Source organism: Pararge aegeria, chromosome 3 (assembly GCF_905163445.1).
Source record: "Pararge aegeria chromosome 3, ilParAegt1.1, whole genome shotgun sequence".
NCBI lineage: Eukaryota > Metazoa > Arthropoda > Insecta > Lepidoptera > Nymphalidae > Pararge > Pararge aegeria.
Window position 1 is genome coordinate 20,413,210 of NC_053182.1, and position 19,701 is coordinate 20,432,910.

At 35.5% G+C, this 19,701-nt stretch overlaps 1 protein-coding gene across 1 annotated transcript; it reads left to right on the forward strand.

Moving 5' to 3' along the window:
* Positions 1–2,761: 2,761 nt before the first annotated feature.
* On the forward strand, positions 2,762–16,509 carry LOC120637420 (sodium/potassium-transporting ATPase subunit beta-2-like). Its single transcript, XM_039909259.1, has 8 exons — positions 2,762–2,825; positions 10,889–10,939; positions 11,772–11,891; positions 12,395–12,573; positions 13,193–13,279; positions 14,379–14,414; positions 14,733–14,961; positions 16,406–16,509. Exons 1-8 carry the CDS (start codon positions 2,762–2,764, stop codon positions 16,507–16,509), a joined length of 870 nt encoding a protein of 289 aa, XP_039765193.1.
* The last annotated feature ends 3,192 nt before the right edge of the window (positions 16,510–19,701 follow it).

A 19,701-nucleotide genomic window follows, 5' to 3' on the forward strand; every position in this document is an offset into this window, starting at 1 on the left:
CACGTCTTTGATATGCCCCAAAAGCGGTGATAGTCTTGTTCTTAGGATTTCGACTTCACTTTCGGAGGCTGAGTTCGAATTCACGCACACATCTCTAACTTTTATAAGTTAAAGCACTAGTGGACTACGACCTAAACCCTGCTTATTGTAAGAGGAGACCCGGCGTGCCCCGCAGTGATTCGGTCATGGGTTGATAAGATAAAATAAAAATAGTTAAGAGCTTTCCAACATTACCCCACGAACTTAATTAGGTTTTTAAATAGTTGTTACCCCAAAATGCTTGAAGGTGATTTCCGATTTGGGTTTTTTACATTATTATTTGTGTATAAGTGTTCATCAATTTTCAAATCAAATCAAGTAATCTTTATTTTAATTGTAATCTTTTTTTTAATACTTACATTTGGCCAAGTGAATATGGCGTCCAAATATTTTGTAATAATATTTATTACAATTTATAATATTTTTTATTTCAGGTACGAGTATGTTTTTAAAGCTAGGGTTCTGAAAGACGAATGAACAAACAGGCAAAGTAAAATTTCAAGCGGTCCAAAACGTTCAATGGACATCGTACATCCCCAGTGACCTGTTTCCACACCAGTTCTCAGAATCTGATCCATTCACTCTCCAACCCCGGGACTCGCATATCGGACGTTGCGAAAGAGTGCCTGTCTGTCAGTACAAAGACTTTAAGCTGTTATAATACGTTTTACAATAAAGTTTCATAAAGTTATAAGTTTGTGAGTGAATCCATTTCTTCAGTTATTGGGAACTCTGGAATTACCCGTTAGTGAAATTCATGTAATTAGTTTACTAACTTAATTTCTTTGTTAATTTTAAATGTAAGGTTTTCGAATTAATGCTATTTTTTTAAATATAACAGCACCGTTTTCTCTTGAAGTTACTTAAAAGCTCTATGACGGGTTACTTTAAAAACTCTTTAAGTTCACCTGTTTTATACAACTGACTTAATCGTAACTGTGATTATGTGCAGTATCACCAGCGAACAGCCACATGGGGCTACAAAATGTGTACTCAAAATCCGAGAATATAATTTTTAATACAGTCAGTACAAAATACTAGATTTTCTTTTTTAATATATGTATATTTTTATTTATTTACTTCGAGATGTGGCTGCTGAGTGCCTACGAGTAACAATGTAGTCCATATGTGAAGTTTATACATATAGTTCATTTTCTTAAGTCTGGTCGCTGAAAGTTCCATCGAAAGTTTTGTAACTTCATTATTATAACTACCAATTATTTTGAGTTAATTATCGGGATAATATTTTTACGAAGGTAAAAGTATATACAGCGTATCTAAAATTAAATTTTATGAACCACGCCTTTGTCCATAACGTTACTAACTATAACGCCGCTTTTCCATCAGAGATGTGCTGCGTCGCTAATGTGTTTATGTGGACGTGTATACTACGAATAGGATCGCTTGAAGTTCATAGTTTCGATAAACTTAGAGTGTTGGGAAGAGGTTTAGCAAAGTTGTTTTTTGTATTGAGCGATGCATGCTAAGGATGAGTTCTAAGGATGCGTGCTAAAGATGCGTGCTAAGGATGCATGCTAAGGATACGTGATAAGGTAGCGTGCTATTTGCTAAGGATGCTTGCTAAAGATCCGTGCTAAGGATGGGAGCTACGGCCTTCGGATAAGAGATACGTTTGTGAGCTAGTGGACAGTGGTGTTGCTACGTACTACGCACGTATACGCACGTGCCGTGCATCGTATCGTAGGGCACGTCCTACCCGCTCTGCTACACCACCTTGTTTTGACCGAAATGGTCACAGCGATGGACAATGGGCTTCGTAGTCTAGCTTTGACCTCACTCATTGCTTAGCTACATCGCACAGCTCTTGTGGGAATAAGAACGATTAAAACAGTCGAAACCTGGGCAGAGCTATGCTAGGCTTGCTGCATTATCACTGGGTAGAGATCTGTAGAAGAGTTGCCAATGTAGCTTACGGAGTAAAAGCTTATTAAGCAAAAAAATTGGGAGGAGTGAGGACTGGTGGGCTTTGGGGTTTGGCACTGAAAAACAAAAACGTAATATTGGTGTAAGAAACAGACACAATGCGGAACGCTTTTTTTTATAGCTGCCGGTTGTAAAAGTCAAAAGGCCCAATTTTCCAGTATAATTTTTCACTACAACTCATTCTTAGCCAAAACTTTTGGCACCAAGACTTAAAAAATGTTTTATAAAAATATGCTGCGACCGAATATCTAGCATACGATGTCCGCCATTTTGTTTATTTTCATTAATGGCGGCTACGCACAAAGCCTTTTTTAATTACTAGCATGAATACAAAAAATACTTTTAAATAAAAATAATCTTCGAACTGTGAAGATATTTATTTAAACCTTTAAAAGTATTATAGTGGCTACCAGTGACAGTCCTTGTTGTCGAAATTTACGACACAGAATGCATTCCGAGCGTAATAAAACATAACAAAACAACAAAGAACTAAAATTTAACAGGATTGGATCATACCTAAGTATCGACTGTACCTACCATATAGATCTCAAAATTATTAGAAGATTCAGTGAACACCGATGGACGCTGGGTTCTAACGGTGCTGGTATGGCGACCTCGCTCTGGTAAATGCAGCGTTGGTAGAAACCGACGAGGTGGACCGAGGGGACCTAACGCGTAGTAGGTCCTAAAGACCTAGGTTGTTAACTTGATGATAATGACGTCAGTGTACTCAAGTCAAATTGGTTTTTAGGGTTAAGCTGCAGTGAAGCAGTTCAAAATGGGTTTGGAAAAACGTACAATCAAGATCATTGTGATCGTGGCCGTAACAGTTCTTGTGATTGGTGAGTATTTTAAACTGTTATTTTATCATTCCACTACTAATTAGCCCTTGACTGATAAGCCACGAGATGCAATCTAATTGATGATATAGTCTAAGATAGCAGCGGGCTAACCTGTTGTATTGTTTTTATATAAAGTTTATTTATTTCATAAATAGTAAGCCAAAGAATACAGATAAAGTCTGTGATTTCCACACTAGGATACCCTGTGTCGTGTGTCGTGGAAATAACTACCTTCCAAGTTGAATACACTAAAGATAAATAAAGGTATCTTAAAAATAAAAAGTAAAAATTAAAAACAAAAAAAAAAAAAATTAAAATAAATAACCAAACTCCTCATCGGACTCAACGAAACGTCGTACAATAACGCTAAATCGCTTGGCGGCAACGTCTATCGGTATGGTGATAACTAGCCAAAGCTGAAGCTCCCCACAAGACCCGATCAGAGAGAATTCAGGAATTGTTGATAGTCCCGGACAGTTTCCCACTTATCATAACAGCAGCGCACTATACATAACTGCATCTTTTAAATAGAAAATAGGTTCTCAAATATTTCGAGAGTAGTATCTCTTTGATTAAAAACCGATGCAATTGTGAGTCCACACAAAATAACTCTATCACATTAAATAGATTGTGTCAATTATAAAAAATTCAAAAAATTAAAAAAGCCATTTATCTACCATAATTATAAGTTTCTTTTAATATTAGTATTGTTGGTATTACTTATTATTGTACAAAATTATTTAATATTAATTTATACGTTAATTTTAATTCAAAACTTATTTATAAATATTATATACAATTACAATACATAAAAGAATGAATGGTTGTGTCAATTACTAGCGAATATTTGTAAAGCTATAGGGAATTTAATAATTATACGAAAAACTAAGTAACGCATATTCAGCTCAACGGATTTAAACTAAATATATCCTTAATACATTCGGTACACTGGAAAACTATAAAACTCGGTGAACAGACATTCCTGAGAAAATTGGAAACTCGAGCCAAAAATTCAAAAAAACTGAAAATTCATTTATTTCAAGTAAAAAAAATTTAAAAGCCGGCAACGCATCGGTTTTTTCTTCTGCACAAGCTTCCAGCCTACGGGTTACCCATTAGTTTTTGCAACTGGATCGCTGATTTCTTGAGTGGACGATTTTTTCAGGTTGTCGTCGATGGGTCCTCGTCTGACCTAATGGCCATCAACGCTGGTGTCCCTCAGGGATCGGTTCTTTCCGCTACGCTCTTCCTGCTGCATATAAATGATCTGTTAAAACCCGGCATCTTTGGGTATACAGATGACAGCACTGTGACGGTTAGATACATGTCCAGTCCACGAGCTAGTAGAGACGAAACTCTTGTGCTCAGAGAGGCCTTGGTGGAACGCGTTAATCTGGCCTTAAGCGAGGTGTCCGATTGGGGTGACACTAATCTGGTACAGTTTAATGCTTCTAAAACCCAAGCGTGTTTGTTTTCCGCCAAACGGAGTCCGTTCCCCCTAACTCCGACTTTCCAAAATGTATCTGTGCCAATCACGAATAGTATTGAGCTCCTAGGTATCAGCATTTCGTCCAATCTAAACTTTGGACAATGCATCGAGTCCAAAGCTAAACTGCTGGCAAAAAACTTGGCATCCTCAACAAAGTTAAGCGCTACTTCACGCCAGAACAGCTTCTTACCCTGTACCAAGCTCAGGTTCGGTCGTGCATGGAGTACTGCAGCCATTTATGGGATGGCTCTGCCAAGTACCAGCTCGATGCTTTGGATTCGGTGGATCGTCGTGCTAGGAGACTCATTGGCAACGACCTTGTAGTCAGTAGACTTCAAAGCCTTGAACACCGGCGCAAGGTTGCTTGTCTGGCCGTTTTCTACAAGATACATTTCGGAGAGTGTGCTTAGGAGCTATTCGATTTGGTCAAACCATCTCCTTTCTACCATCGAACTGCGAGGCACCGAAAGAATCTGCACCGTTACGTGGTTGAAATACCATCAACACGTACGAAGCGTTTTGCTTCTTCCTTTCTGATCCGCACCGCAAAGGCCTGGAATGCCCTCCCATCTTCCGTCTTCCCTAATACCTATAATCTGGGTACCTTCAAATCAAGAGTGAATAGGCATCTTCTAGGCAAGCGCGCTTCATCTTAGGCTGCATCATCATTTACCATCAGGTGTGATTGCAGTCAAGCACTTGTCTATATACTTAAAAAAAAAAAAAAAATCGGTGGCTCCTCTGGTGCTGCAGATGTTTATGGGCGGCGGTGATCACTTACCAGCAGGTGACCCACTTGCTGGTTTGCCCGCTATTATTTAAAAAAAAAAAGTAGCACAAGCACTTTTGAAACGTCAAGTATGTCTGATTGTAGTGACTCTAAGTCTACCACCGGTTAGGAAGGCAGATTCTACCGAGAACAAGCCGGCAAGAAGCTCAGCAGTTTCTCTTTTCAAACTTTTCAATTTAACAATCATTGTTCTGTCTTGTGTGAGATGAAAGCGGAGCGGCTTGCTTCCAGGCAACCTTGTCATTAAGAAATTCATCAATAGTATAGAAACCTCGATGTATTGAATGTGTTTTTATACATTCTTTAAACTTATGTAATGGTAAACAATATAACCTTTGGTATCATGTTATAAAATATACTGAGCCTCACAAAGGTTTTCTGTACTTTCCTAAGACGATAGTCACTTATTAAGTTGCCGCAAATTGCGAAAAGAGATTAAATAATTAGTGATAAAAGAAAAACAAACGTGTGCGTACGTAAGTACACGCGTTAAAAGTTAAACTTCTTTGGCGTAACAAGATAAAAATCTTTTTAAAACTTTTATCTTTCTCCTTATTCGCCGTTGTAGAAAAAACGACACTAACAATAGAAAAAAGGTAATTAATACATAAATGTTTTATTATAACGCATTATCATTTATTAAAAAAATTTACATAATAAACATTTTTTTTTTTTATCTCTTTTAAAGAGCTGAGTCACTTAATTGAATATGTAGCTCTTGTGAGTCTAGTCTATACTACCTGACAAACTAGCTTATTCTACGTCTACCTACATTAATCTTAAATCTATTATATAAATATTTTGCGGCCTCAGAATATTGGTTTGACAAGCTTATGTTAACATCAGCAAACCTTTTATTCTGAACCTTAAACATAATTAAATTGGAAAGTTAAAAGACTCATTATCGGACAATCAAGTTTCACTCAATATAAACATTTGACATTTTCCTACAATTGAATCAAATTAATCACCGGAAGGAGCCCGTAGACTTTGACACTAAGAGAGAAAGTGTACACTGTTAAACCTTATAGCTAACTTCAGGGTGTCGGTTGACGGTGTGCGCGCGCATCGTATAAAATTACTCTCATCATTATTTTTCCCTAGCGCGCCAAAAGAAGTATAACTTCAAAAATGTAAATGAACTAAATGGTAAAAGTAGAAATAAGTATTTTTATAGCAGCACTAATTAAGTAAGCAACTGATTTTGTAACCTGCTAGTATTATCGACGTTCATAATAACCGTTAAGGCGTGGAACGCCCTTCCGGCTTTTATGTTCCCTGCTATGTATAACTGGAGTGTTCAAGGCAACAGTGAAAAGGCATTTTCTATGACCTAACTTAGACCTCGTCATTGCTTCCCATAAAGCTTGGTACCCTCTGCAGTGTTTCCGTTAAGTTTTAATATGGGAACATTAAAAAATAGCACTCCACAAGCAAAATCCTTACGCAATGTCTATAAAAATATTTAACCATCTGCCAGATTTTATTAGTATAGGAACACTAAAAATTTTAATGAATTTAATAAAATATTAACAAAAATACCTCATAGAGAAATGCTTTTGAGCATCCCCAATAAAATCGGTTTTACTACGATGTTTTGAAATTCATAAAATTATTTAATCTATCTATCTATTGATCTATCTAAAAGAGAAAGTGGGTATGTTCCGTATAAGCTCCGAAACGGCTGGACCGTCTGGTCAATGAAATCGGTCCAGCCGTTTCGGACACACATTTTCTCCTTTATATTTATAGATAGATAGATAGATATTTATATGTGCAGTATTAGAATTTATAACATGTGGTAGATATTACAATATTTTTATTTAGGTACAAAACGCGCCGTATTAGACAATTTTAGATACACTGAACAGGAAGTGTTTTCATTTCGTATCTATATATATAAAAGAGGATGTTTGTATATATGTCATCGATAAACTCAGAAACTATTTGACCGATCATTATGGAAATTGGTATGCTTATGTATTTTTTCACGGAGAAGGTTTATATGCTATGCCCATTGATGTAACTCCCCACCAGGCGGCGCTGTCAAGTATCGACTCCCGCCCCGTTCAACCGATTGTCATAAAAATTGGTATGACCATGTATTTTTCCACGGAGAAAACGAACATGCTATGCCCATTGATGTAACTCCCCACCAGGCGGCGCTGTCAAGTATCGACTTCCGCCCCGTTCAACCGATTGTCATAAAAATTGGTATGACCATGTATTTTTCCACGGAGAAAACGAACATGCTATGTCCATTGATGTAACTCCCCACCAGGCGGCGCTGTCAAGTATCGACTTCCGCCCCGTTCAACCGATTGTCATAAAAATTGGTATGACCATCTATTTTTCCACGGAGAAAACGAACATGCTATGTCCATTGATGTAACTCAATTTTATATGCGGCAATGAATGCAATAAAATGTTTTCTCATTAAATTCAATGAGTTATTTTACAACTTATATTAAATAAGAAAATAAAAGAAATAACTAACTTTCTTTTGTAAACAAAAAAATATAATTTATTTACAAAGCAAATCAGCTAACTTCAAATATATCATTTGTTATTGAAAATAAAAATAAAGCAATAAAATAAAAAATAACTTATAATTATTATTTTAAAATAACATGATCATGTACTAAAAAAATTGATTTGTAATTTTAATTGTAAGTGTAATTTAATGAAAGTCAATAATACTCTTAATTAGTAAGTATACTCAAGACTTTAATAATAATAAATAGTTAATTTAAATTGTAAATAGAAAAGAATTAACTAATTAATTATTTATGTAAATAGATAAAACAGATTATTTATAAATAAAAATAACATAAATTAAGCTGTCATTTCAAGCTGAGAAATTATTTTAATCGATTTTTAATTAAATATAGCTACAATTTTAATCTACATTTAATCATTTATTATTCACATTTCTTATTTACAATTATCGTTTTATTTTAATTCATTTTTTTTTAAATATAAATTTAATTTTATCTTATATTTTTAGAAAGAAGTTTATTTTATGAAAAATCCCTATTTTTTTTTTTAATTAAATTTTATCTTTTAAAACATTAATTACATCTAAACGCGAGTGATAATATCATTAATAATTACCATGTCCAAGCTATTGGTTGTACAGGATATTGCAATAGTTGTCTCTGTTTCGTCAACGTAATCTTAGAAAATATTTTTTTTTATTTCAAACGCACTTCATCGATTAAAAAACTAAAAGTTATCATTTTTGCTTTAGTACTCACCGATTACTTGTTTGGAAATTGTATATGACCAATTATTTTCACCAAACGCATTATCAGCATAACTGCACAAATTTTCGAAAGTATACCTAACCTACCCTTTTTGCGTAAAATATTTATTGAGCAGCTGATAACTTGTATATTATCAAAATATATAAAAGGCAAAGGTCACTGACTGACTGACTGATTGACTGATCTATCAACACACAGCTCGAACCACTTGACGGATTGGGCTGAAATTTTGCACACAGATAGTTATTACAACGTAGGCGTCCGCTAGGAAAGGATTTTTTTAAATTCCATCAGGGTTAAATATGGGATGAAAGTTTGTAAAAAATTCTTCATTTATCAATTTATTTTTCAAGCTACATCAATTAAACTTTGGGTTTAATTGATGTAGCTTGAAAAGTTAAATTTTAGGTTTTCGATTTATAATAAAGAAATACGTATTTCATAGGGGATCAAAATTTATATGAAAGTTTCTGATTTTCTAAGTAATTTCCGTTCATATTTTTCTATAAGCAGCAAGACCTTTTTTTAACCCTTTGTAGTAAGTTTAACAAATCAAAAATAAAACTTAACGTGAGCGAAGTCGCGGGCAAAAGCTAGTACTATTATATAAAGGGCAAATAACTTTTTATCTCGTGCGTGCAATGCTTTCAACAACAAATATTGTGAGATTTTTCATGTCAAATTCTTTTAGGAAATTTATTATGGCAAAATAAGTATTATAATTAAAGTTTTTGTTTTAATATTTTTTTTTTCTTTTTTTGTATAATTTTCGCTTGGTAGGTACTTATTCCTAAGCAATTTTGGTTAATGTTATCATATTATATGTATAACTAAGTTGTGGAAACTTCATTGGTTTATGTGATATAAAAACACGGCATTACTTTTATGTGTAATTATAGTAGTGTTTGTTTCCCTTGAAAAGCTAATAAATAAATAAATATACTATTCCAGTAAGTACAAGCTAAACGTACCTACTTATGCTTGAACTACGGGCATCAGTCCTTTAAGCCTATTACCTTATTACCAGCCAGAACTCATCGGGCTTCATAGTTCATTGGAGTCCTAGAAATTAAATCAGGTCAGTGCATATCCGATGTCTGTGCTTGGGTAAAAGGAGGTTTTATCTCTACCCAATTATATATCTGAATTAAAAATGATATTATTTTGACATTATTATGATAACATTAATATTACCTGTATAATTTAATAAATAACTTTTCAATGCTTGCTCAACAAGATTATGCAGACATGTGTAATGATTGTTCTTGTTGTGCATTTTACATTTCGCATGCTTAATAGTAGAATATGGAGGAATGTTATATTATAATAAGACCCTATGTAAGCTCATATTCAGCGAATAAATTTTATTTCATTTCATTTCATTTCATTTCATTTCATATCTGTCATTAATTTTGCATATCGTTGTATTGGTACTTCGTTGCCTTTTTATTTGTAAAGAAAATATTTAATTATGTTATTAACCTGCTGATTTAAACAGTATATTATATTTAGCCGGTGATAGCCCAGTAGGTACGACTCCGACTTTACTTGCAGGGGGCGAGTTCGAATCCCAGCAAGCACCTTTAACTCTAAGTTACGTGCGTTTATAATAATTAAAATATCACTTGCTTCAGCGGTGAAGGAAACCTGCATGCCTGAGAGTTCTCCATAATGTTCTTATAGGTGTGTGGAGTCCACCAATCCGCATTGGGCCAGCGTGGGGGTTAAGGCCGTAGTCGACCTTAACCCCTTCTCATTGTAGGAGTAGACCCGTGGCCTGTAGTGGGCCGGCAATGGGTTGATATGATGATGATGAGAATATTGAAACCATCAGGTTCCTTTTACTTTAATGATCCCCAAATAACTTTTTTTAATGTTAATTATGAAGTGTTTTACTATTAATGGAGATTTTAAAACCAATAAAAATCCGACAATTATTTAATATATATATTCTCAACTTCATCTGCACTTAATTCTGTTATCCCGTTTTCCGTTTTTATTTTGCAGCTACATACTATATACTATACACGTCTTGAACGGTCGTTCCAAAGATAGTTTCTTGGATAATTGTTGATTTTTAACACATTGGGTAGTATTGAGATAATAGAAAATATATCGAGAAACAAAGAACCTTTGTCCACGAAAAAACAAGTTATTTGTGGTCCTTTCCCTTACCACTGTTGCAAAAAGCATGGTACCTGTACCGCGTTCATTGTCGTCATTCTATGCGCTCTTGGACAGCAATGCTCAATGGGATCTGTTCCATGACGGATGGAGAGCGTTGGTCCGTAAATTGTTGAGATAATCTGAGAATATTGAACCTTTACTTCAGTATTCGCAGAGTATCATTTTAGTACACTATATTAATATCATGTCTTTTATAATGTTTAATGTCATCTTTCATTCATTTGTCTTATAGTTATCCGTAAATTATGTAGTTCTATCTAGTTAGTGTAAGTGGCCCCGCCGTACTAACAAGATGTAAAATAAATAAATAAATGATAAACATTTTCAACAGGTGGTATCATCGGCCTTTTACTTGGTCTACTGTTGCCCTACCGTTATGTTGGTGAGTACTTTTAAAATAATCGGCTTCCTTAAAAAAAATTATAATAGTTAAGAGTTTAAGTAAACATTAATTATTTTTAAATGCGGATCCTATTATTTTGAAATCTTAAAGTAGACTATGAGGATGATTTCATTCTTTCCTTAATTAATTTATTTCCTAATTTTGTTATGGCATAATTAAGATCCTAGGAAATGAGAGAAGGTCTCGACAGAGAAAATGACGTAACGTGCAATCGTTTAGTGAACACTATAATTTTAAAGTACATAGGGGATCCTAAAGCTGAGGGGCTCAGGGAGTTGTGTGATATCATGCGTATTTATTCAAGATGCTAAAAACCTCACGAGATTAATATTGATGACCCCTAACATATTCCAAAATTCAGTTTGGTTATTTTATCACACTTTAAGAAAGGGGTTGAACTTAAAGGCGTAAGAATACCTACAAATAAAGTGGTTGCTGCAGGTTTTCTCTCTATTTTTAAAAGTTTGGAACTTTCGAGAGAGGTTCTTCTTGTTCTTCTTCTGCTTGCGACTCAGGTTAGCCTGGTCCCTGGTGTCACGTCGACCGGCTACGATCTATTGTGACGCCGCTCTCTAGATCTCCCAGCAAGCATTCGTCGCCGCCAGGAATAGCAGCACTTTCCTTGCTGGAAGAAGTTTAGCATCCTCTGGTTGCATATACTTCCCCAAAAGAGTGCTGCGTTTATGCGTCAGCGCGGGGCAGGAAAAGATTAAGTGCAGTTTCCAGGAGGTTATTAACTAGCCGTGCCCTGCGGGAGTTCTCCTGTAAATTGGTCAGGTAAAATAAAGTGCTTGTGTTATGTCCCGCACAGAGCTGGAGGTGTGGCCGAGAGCGGACGTGTACAACTACGAGCAACCCCTGATTCAGTTCCGCGCGGCTGACCCCGGCAGTTGGCAACCCTGGTTCGACAAGATCAACACATTCCTCCAAGGTTTACCCATTTTAAAATTCGAAAGCCACATACAAAATGCCTTCATCCATATTCATACGACTCTTCCTTCCTTTTTCATTACACTTAATACAACTTAACGGGGGCCTTAATACAATTTTATAAGGTTTATAATCCATGACATTAAACACGCGTTTAGATTACCACACTTGTGTTTTAATTACGATGCCCCGACTTAGAAGTTTACACCTCACTGCAAGTTATGTAAATGAACATATATTTTGTGCTATGATTAAACGCGTATTCACTGATAGTTACATATAATGTAACGATCATATAATGTAGCTTCCATATAACGCTCGCTTAAAGCTCGAGCACGTTGAACCGCCTCGAGTGTAAAATTTAATTTACCATACTTATTGCATAATGTACTATTGCAACATTTTTAAGTTGTGACTTGTGAATTACATTAGAAAACATTAAACATTAAACATATAAAGGTTTCAAACATCCTGCCACCTATAAATACAATGATTTTCCTGCAGCCTACGAGACGACAGTCCCTGAGGATCCGCCCCGGGCGCCATGCTCGATCCAACGCCACGACCAGCGGCTGACCTCTCCCAACTGCGAACAGTCCCTCAGAGCCTGGATGCCTTGCACTGCGGACAAGTTTTATGGGTACAATTTGGGCAAACCCTGCGTATTCCTGCGATTAAATCATGTAAGCATATGCGGAATTCAAAGTTTTTTTAAAATATTATTCCAAGATAAATTACCGCTCGGCTTTTACCTCATGGGTAAAAGTTACTTTATAGGCATTAATCGAAATATGAATCAGAGATGCAGGAGATCTAGAAATTCTTATGTAGCTACTCGTATCTCGGTTTAGACTTTTCTACCTTGACCTTGTATTTGGAGCTTTGCATAATTAATTATTTATTAATTTGAAGCGGTGATAGAGCAGTGGGTGAAGCTCGACTTCACTTCCGGGGGTCTGAATTCGAATCCCAGCAGGCACTTCTAACTTTTGCAAGTTATGTGCGTTTTAAGTAATTGAAAGATCACTTGCTTCAACGGTGAAGGAGAACATTGTGAGGAAACCTGCATGCCTGAGAGTTCCACCTATCCGCACTGGGCCAGCGTAGTGGACTACAGTCTTAACCCCTTCTCATTGTGGTAATAGGTTGATGTGATGAAAATTAATTATTTATAGTGAAAGAGGCCCGAGAGGGCATGTCCTAAGCACATCTTACCTAGCTTCATGAAACAGGAATTAACATTACTTATTATTAAAGGACGTGCAGGAATAAATATTATAAAGCAGTTTCGGTTATTTTCAGATCCACTACTGGGTTCCAGAACCCTACAACATGACAACTCGCATGTCTCTTCCGGATGATATGCCTGACAACATCAAGCGAGCTATGGTATTCTTTCTTTCGTTTATGTTATCCTGGTCTTATGTTTGTTTTTGTAACATTCAACACAACATATTATAACCCATTCTCATTGTGAGAGGTGACTAGTTCCGTGTACTGGTGAACATCATCTCAATCGAAAGATGATGACCATTACAGAGCTAAATTTTTAAAACTCGCGTTATTTCTAGTATCTCACACAAGTATTGCATGCCATTGCTTTTAGTAATTAATTTTACATAAATTTTTGGACAGCCGAGTGGCGCAGTGGGCAGTGATCCTGCTTTCTGAGCTTAAGGCTGATTCCAAAAACTGCAAAATGTTCGTGTGATGAACATGAATGTTTTTCAGTGTCTGGGGTGTCTGTCTGTATATTATATTTTTTATGTATTATCAAATTAAGCTTAACTTGCTATACTCCGCGAAAACTTGTTGACTTAACAATTATTCATTGTAAAGTCAACATCTCCTGAGGATGCTCCGGTTTCGGAGCGAAACGTGCGTAGAGGGTATATTGCCGAAGATCTGTTTGGTGTGGAGGAGGAGTGTGGTAATTTATAATTTCTTCAATCCTTATAGGATTGAAGAAATTATAAATTACACCACACAGATTCTCCTGCTTTTCGCGGAGTATAGCAAATTAAGCTTAATTTGATAATATATCATGGATTTCCGTAAAGTAACGCCTGCTTCTATCCAATGCTTCTATCCAATATATTTTTTATGTATATTATTCATAAAAATATTCATCAGTCATCTTAGTAACTACCCATAACACGAGTTGCTTACTTCTATAGTCCACCAATCCGAACTGGGCTAGCGCAGCGTTAGGGCGTTAGGGGGGTTAGGACCGTAATCCACGGCCCTAACCCCTCCTCATTGTGGGAGACCCGGGCCCTGTAGTGGGGCGATAATGGGTTTATATGATGATGATGATGATGATGATATTTATTTATTTAGTATATTTACTTCAGAAACTTCTTAAATAAACTCTAATTGAAACTATTGTGGCTCCTCAGGCCATTGTGTCTGACGCTGCAATGAAATATGCATATGAATTATGTTTTATAGTTTGGTCTTAAAAATTCAACTTTCTTTTGTTCCTTAGCAAATCCTGGCGAACGAACAAAGGAATCAAAATTTGGTAAGTTTATATTTATTTCAAACTAGCGCGTATCCACGTATATTACGGTTTTTACAAATCCCATGGCAACCATGTTTACTTTTATACTTTTTATACCAGGAGGTATAAAAAGTATCCTATGTTACTTTCCGTACTTTCACCTCTATCCAAATAATCATCGTAATTTGTATGAGGAACGCCAAACAAACAAAAATGCACAGATTTACATTTATAATATTAACAAGGTTTTTTATAGATGCCTTATCTCAGCAGTTGTTTCCTTTAATTGACAATAGTATATTATATTAGTCTCGTCTATATCAACTTTCACTCTTACAGCAGCGTCTTCCAAGCACTTTACACGGTGACTACGTGTGGGTGTCCTGCAACGGAGAGTTCAGTTCTGACGTGGAGAACATCGGGCCGATCCAGTACATCCCGGTGCACTCCCCGCCAGGCTTCCCCATCAACCGGCTGCACACCGCCGACCGCATCCCTCGCGCTGCTCGCTCTTTGCCAGACCTAAACCCTGCACCTTTGGTGGCGGTATACTTCGAGAACCCCCATCGTAAGTTTCCTATGCCCGCTTTCACAAACTTTGGGAACGCTTCAATTGGGTGCCAAGGGATAAAAGCGTGTTAAGTATTTTACCTTAGATTTCACTGCTAGGTACGCGAACGCTATCTGTTGATAACGCCATAGGTTTTTTTACATTTAGGTCTAGATGGCGCTGTAGTAATTGTAATTAATAGTTCGAAAAAACTAAAAAATCTTATTTTTTATATTGAAAATCGGAATAATCTTCTCAAATTAGTGTATTGTCATCGGTCCTCGATATGTCTACAAACTTTGAACGAATCTGACCGTTTAAAGTGAGTCAAAATAGCGTCCAAAGAAGTCTTGTAACCGACTTCTTTGGACGCTATTTTGACATACAAACATACATACGAACATACAGGCTAATAAAAGCGTGTTAAAAATACGTTTCACGATTATCTAACGACATTAGGCGCCGTCTTAAGTTATGACACCGAACCGATCAGCGGATCGTAAAGTTTAGGGGAATCGTAAATTGACACTTGACAGATGAAAATAATATTAATTCGGTTTTTATAAAATAGAAATAGTAGATTAAATTGATGAAATTTCTGTGTCAGATAGACATTAACGTATTATGAAATTTAAGCTTAACTTAAAAATTATTCAATTTAAAGTCAACATCTCCTGAGGATGCTCCGGTTTCGGATCGAAATATACCCTACATTGCCGAAGATCCGTTTGGTGAGGCGTATAAAGATTGAAGAAATTATAAATTACACCGTACAGATTACACCTCCTGCTTTTCGCGGAGTATAGCTTAACTTTTATAACTATTTCAACTTTATGCCACATTTATTTATAACGCCCATAGAATAGGTTGTACATTAAACTTTGGTGTCAAAATGCCCTTGTAGGTTCCCAAATCTCTGAACTCTCAAATAAATCTAATAATATAGAGGTTTATAACATGAATCTGAAGGTAATAGTAAATCCTTTACCTAAGTTTAAACGATGATACAACACATTTAACCAACGTGGTTACATCACGATTGATGAATTTCTTAACGACAAGGCTACTTGAAAGTAAGCCGGTCCGCTCTCATTTCTAAAACATAATTCTAAAGTTTGTTAAACTGTAAAATGACGTTGAAAAAGAGCAAATTGATAAGTTTTTTTGGATCTAACCGGTAGAATTTGCCTTCCGAGGCGGTGGTAGAGTCACAAACAAACTGACTTGACGTTTTAAAAGTGCTGATAATCTAAGGCTATTTGAAAAAAATAGCCTTAGATTTTAATATGACATCCTTTTCTTTAAGACACATTGTGTAAAGATCACTATTTCAGTCAGTGGGCATCCCCAAAATAAATAAATAATTACTTCTTTAAAGCATAAAAGTGTCCATTAACTATATAATACAAAAAAAGTAGCGCTAACATAGAAGTTCTTTAAATGCAAATGTTTTGTTCATCAGGTGGCGTGGTGATCAACGTGGAATGTCGGATCTGGACACGCGATATCGTGTACGACCGGTCCAGTCGGGTGGGACGAGCCCGATTCGAGATTTTAGTAGAGTAGATTAAGCCAAGAAGTAATTCTTACGTAGTAAATAAGCTGTGGTGTGCACTTACGTATTTACATCAATCCTGAGGCGCTGCAATCCTTCATGGGTCCCAGCCAGTGGCGTGCATAAAGGGTGTGCATACCGTCTATGCACGCCCTGGCCACTGGTCCCAATCTCCAAAATTTAATTTTTATTTTATTGCTACTTTTTGACTTCTGTTGGTGTATTTACTCTTTTCCTTAGGTATTCTTCCAGACATTCCAGAGTTGTTGACTTTGGAATTTTGTTTTGTTGCAATCTAATTATGTATTGTGAAAATTGATTCCATAAGGTTTCATACTTTCTTCACACTATCTTAATTTTATACCTTACATAAACAGTTAAAAGTACGACCAAAATTATTAGGTTACTCAGCCCACCAACCTGCATTAATGCAGCGTATATTGGAAAAGCATGAAGGAGACCTGTGTCCTGGTTAAATAATTAAAAATATTTATAAAGAATTAATTATCATTGTTTAACTATTTATTTATCTATTAAGTATTTTTCCAATTCTATCAAGAGCCAATTAAGTCAAATAAATGCATAACAAATGTTAATAAGTAAGATCGTTCTTAGAATTAAGTACTTATATATAGTACGAGTATTTTACTGAAGGAATACAGAATTAATTAAATGTTGTTGGATAATTATTGTTTTAACTTGTGCAATAGTATTATATTCGTGGAAAGAGGGAGATTTCTAGAGTTAAGCTTAATTTAAAAATGATTTAATGATAATTATTTGCACACTAACATACTCGTAAGTACTCGTACATAATGCTTAGATTCGGTCGTGCATAGCCGAGTAGGTACTGTAAGTATTGCAGTCAGTCTGCTTTATGGTGGCTCCGCTAAGAAAGCTAAATAAAGATATGAATATTAATATTCTTATAAAAAAAAGACTCTACCAAACTATTTCGACGTTATGCCTTGTCAATTTGTAAGCCCCTTACACAATATACATAGGTGTATATTAATATTTTAGCCGGTATTAACCAGTATAGATACATATTATTTAAGTTTAGTTCTTAGATATTTATTTATTTCATTTGTGTCACTAAAGTGCAATCTCTTTAATAAGTACTTAGTTAAGAAGGTAATTTGTATTTTTGTATTATAAATAGGTTGAAAAAATTGTTTTTCTTTATTTATTTATTATTCAGACGTAATTGTCGATGTTATTTGTTGTTCTCAGAAATACACAATAATAAGAATACTTCAGTAGGTATATCGACTATGACATTTTTTGAAATACGTGTTGCCTTTGAAATTAAATAAATAGAAACATTATATCGATTGAAGTTTTACTTATGCAAGTATCCTTATCGTGTAATTAATATCATTTTCCTGTCTGTTTACTAAGTTGATGGGTGGATGGATGTTTGTTACTCTTTCACGCAAAAACGAATGAAACTGAATGTGGAAATGGAGATTGATTTTACCCTAGATAGATAGGCTGCTTTTTATCCCGGGAAAATGTACAGTTTCCGCAGAATTCATGAAAAACCGCGTCCGAAACCGCGGGCAACAGCTGGTCATTCATATAATTGTAATAGTCCTACTATATTATAAATGATATCCTTCTCCTTCCTTACCAATATTATAAATGTGAATGTAAGTTTGTTTGTTACGCTTTTGCGCAAAAATTGCTAAACCGATCATTAAAAAATTTGTACACGTATTCTTGGAGGTATCAGAGGTAACATAGGATACTTTTTTTTAAAAAAATATATATTTTTTACGAAAGGTAAAAAATTGTTTGTCAAAATTCTCAGGTATGACTCTATGTGTAGTCTATGTAGCAGTACGCTGCGTCCCGAAATTTACGCGGGCGAAGCCGCAGGGCACCTCTAGTTATATTATAAATCTGAAAGTGTGGATGTTTGTTACTCAATCACGCAAAAACGGCTGAACGGATATGGATGAAATTTGGCATACATGTAGCCTTTGACATGGAAATAAACATAGGCTACCTTTTATAACGATTTCTTAAGTAGTTCCTGAAGGAAAAGTGAAAATTGTTTGCGAGCTAAGCCGCGGGCAGACAGCTTTGAAATTTGGTGTGCATGTCACCTATGCTATGCTAAAAGACATGTGCTTTCTATACCAGTCTCTCAAATAGTTGCCGTGGTAAGATTAAAAATTGTGAACGAGCGAAGCTTTAGACCCAATTCTGATTCTGTCCACGCAGTAGAAGTCACGAGCAGAAGCTAATATTAGATAAAAAATACAAGGTCTACCTAATCTATCTCAGTAGGTAGGTCTGCGTCTGTGTGTGTGTATCATCGTCGTCATCATCACTTCAACCGTCACGTCCACGTCTAGACTGTATAGATATTTTGTTGAGTCCAAAATCTACGGTCCTGGGTTCATTCAGCGTAGTTCTATCAATCGCCTACCGAATGATTCTTCTTATTAGGCCTATAGTAAGCGTTTGAGAGTAGGTATATCTATAAAAAATACCAGTAAACTTAACAATTATTCACTGTAAAGTCATCTCCTGAGGATGCTCCGGTTAAGGAGCGAATCGTGCGAAGAGGGTATATTGCCGAAGATCTGTTTTGTGTGGAGTATAAAGATTGAAGAAATTATAAATTACACAATACAGATTCTCCTGCTTTTCGCGGAGTATAGCAAATTAAGCTTAATTTTCATAATATATCATGGATTTCCCATAACTAACGCCTGCTTCTATCCAAGTAATAACGTGTTTAGTTTTGTTTTACACACTAATCAATAGGACTACAACGCGTATTTGGTAAACTTTTTCTTAGTTGATAACCCAAGTTTAAGGGGAAGGCTTTTCAAAATAATTGTATCTCTGTATCTACTTGGTGTTTATTTTTAGGTACAACTAAAATAATAAAATACATGGTTTATAAATATTTAACGCCCAAAGGTGTTCACTTGTGGGTTAAAGTTTATTTATTAGAAGCAAATAACATCCCGATTTAACAAATCTTTTGTTCTTTTTGTTAGGCCATTTTTGTGAAAGATTATATAATGCTACTTAACATGACCCTCCGACATAACTATCTTATTCAGTGGCTACTTCGTTAATTTTTCTCTAAATATATATATTGTACTTGCGGCTTCGCTCACGTTAAGTTCAATTTTTGTTTTGGTTAAAATTTTCATCCCCTATTATATGCCTTTGGAGTTGGA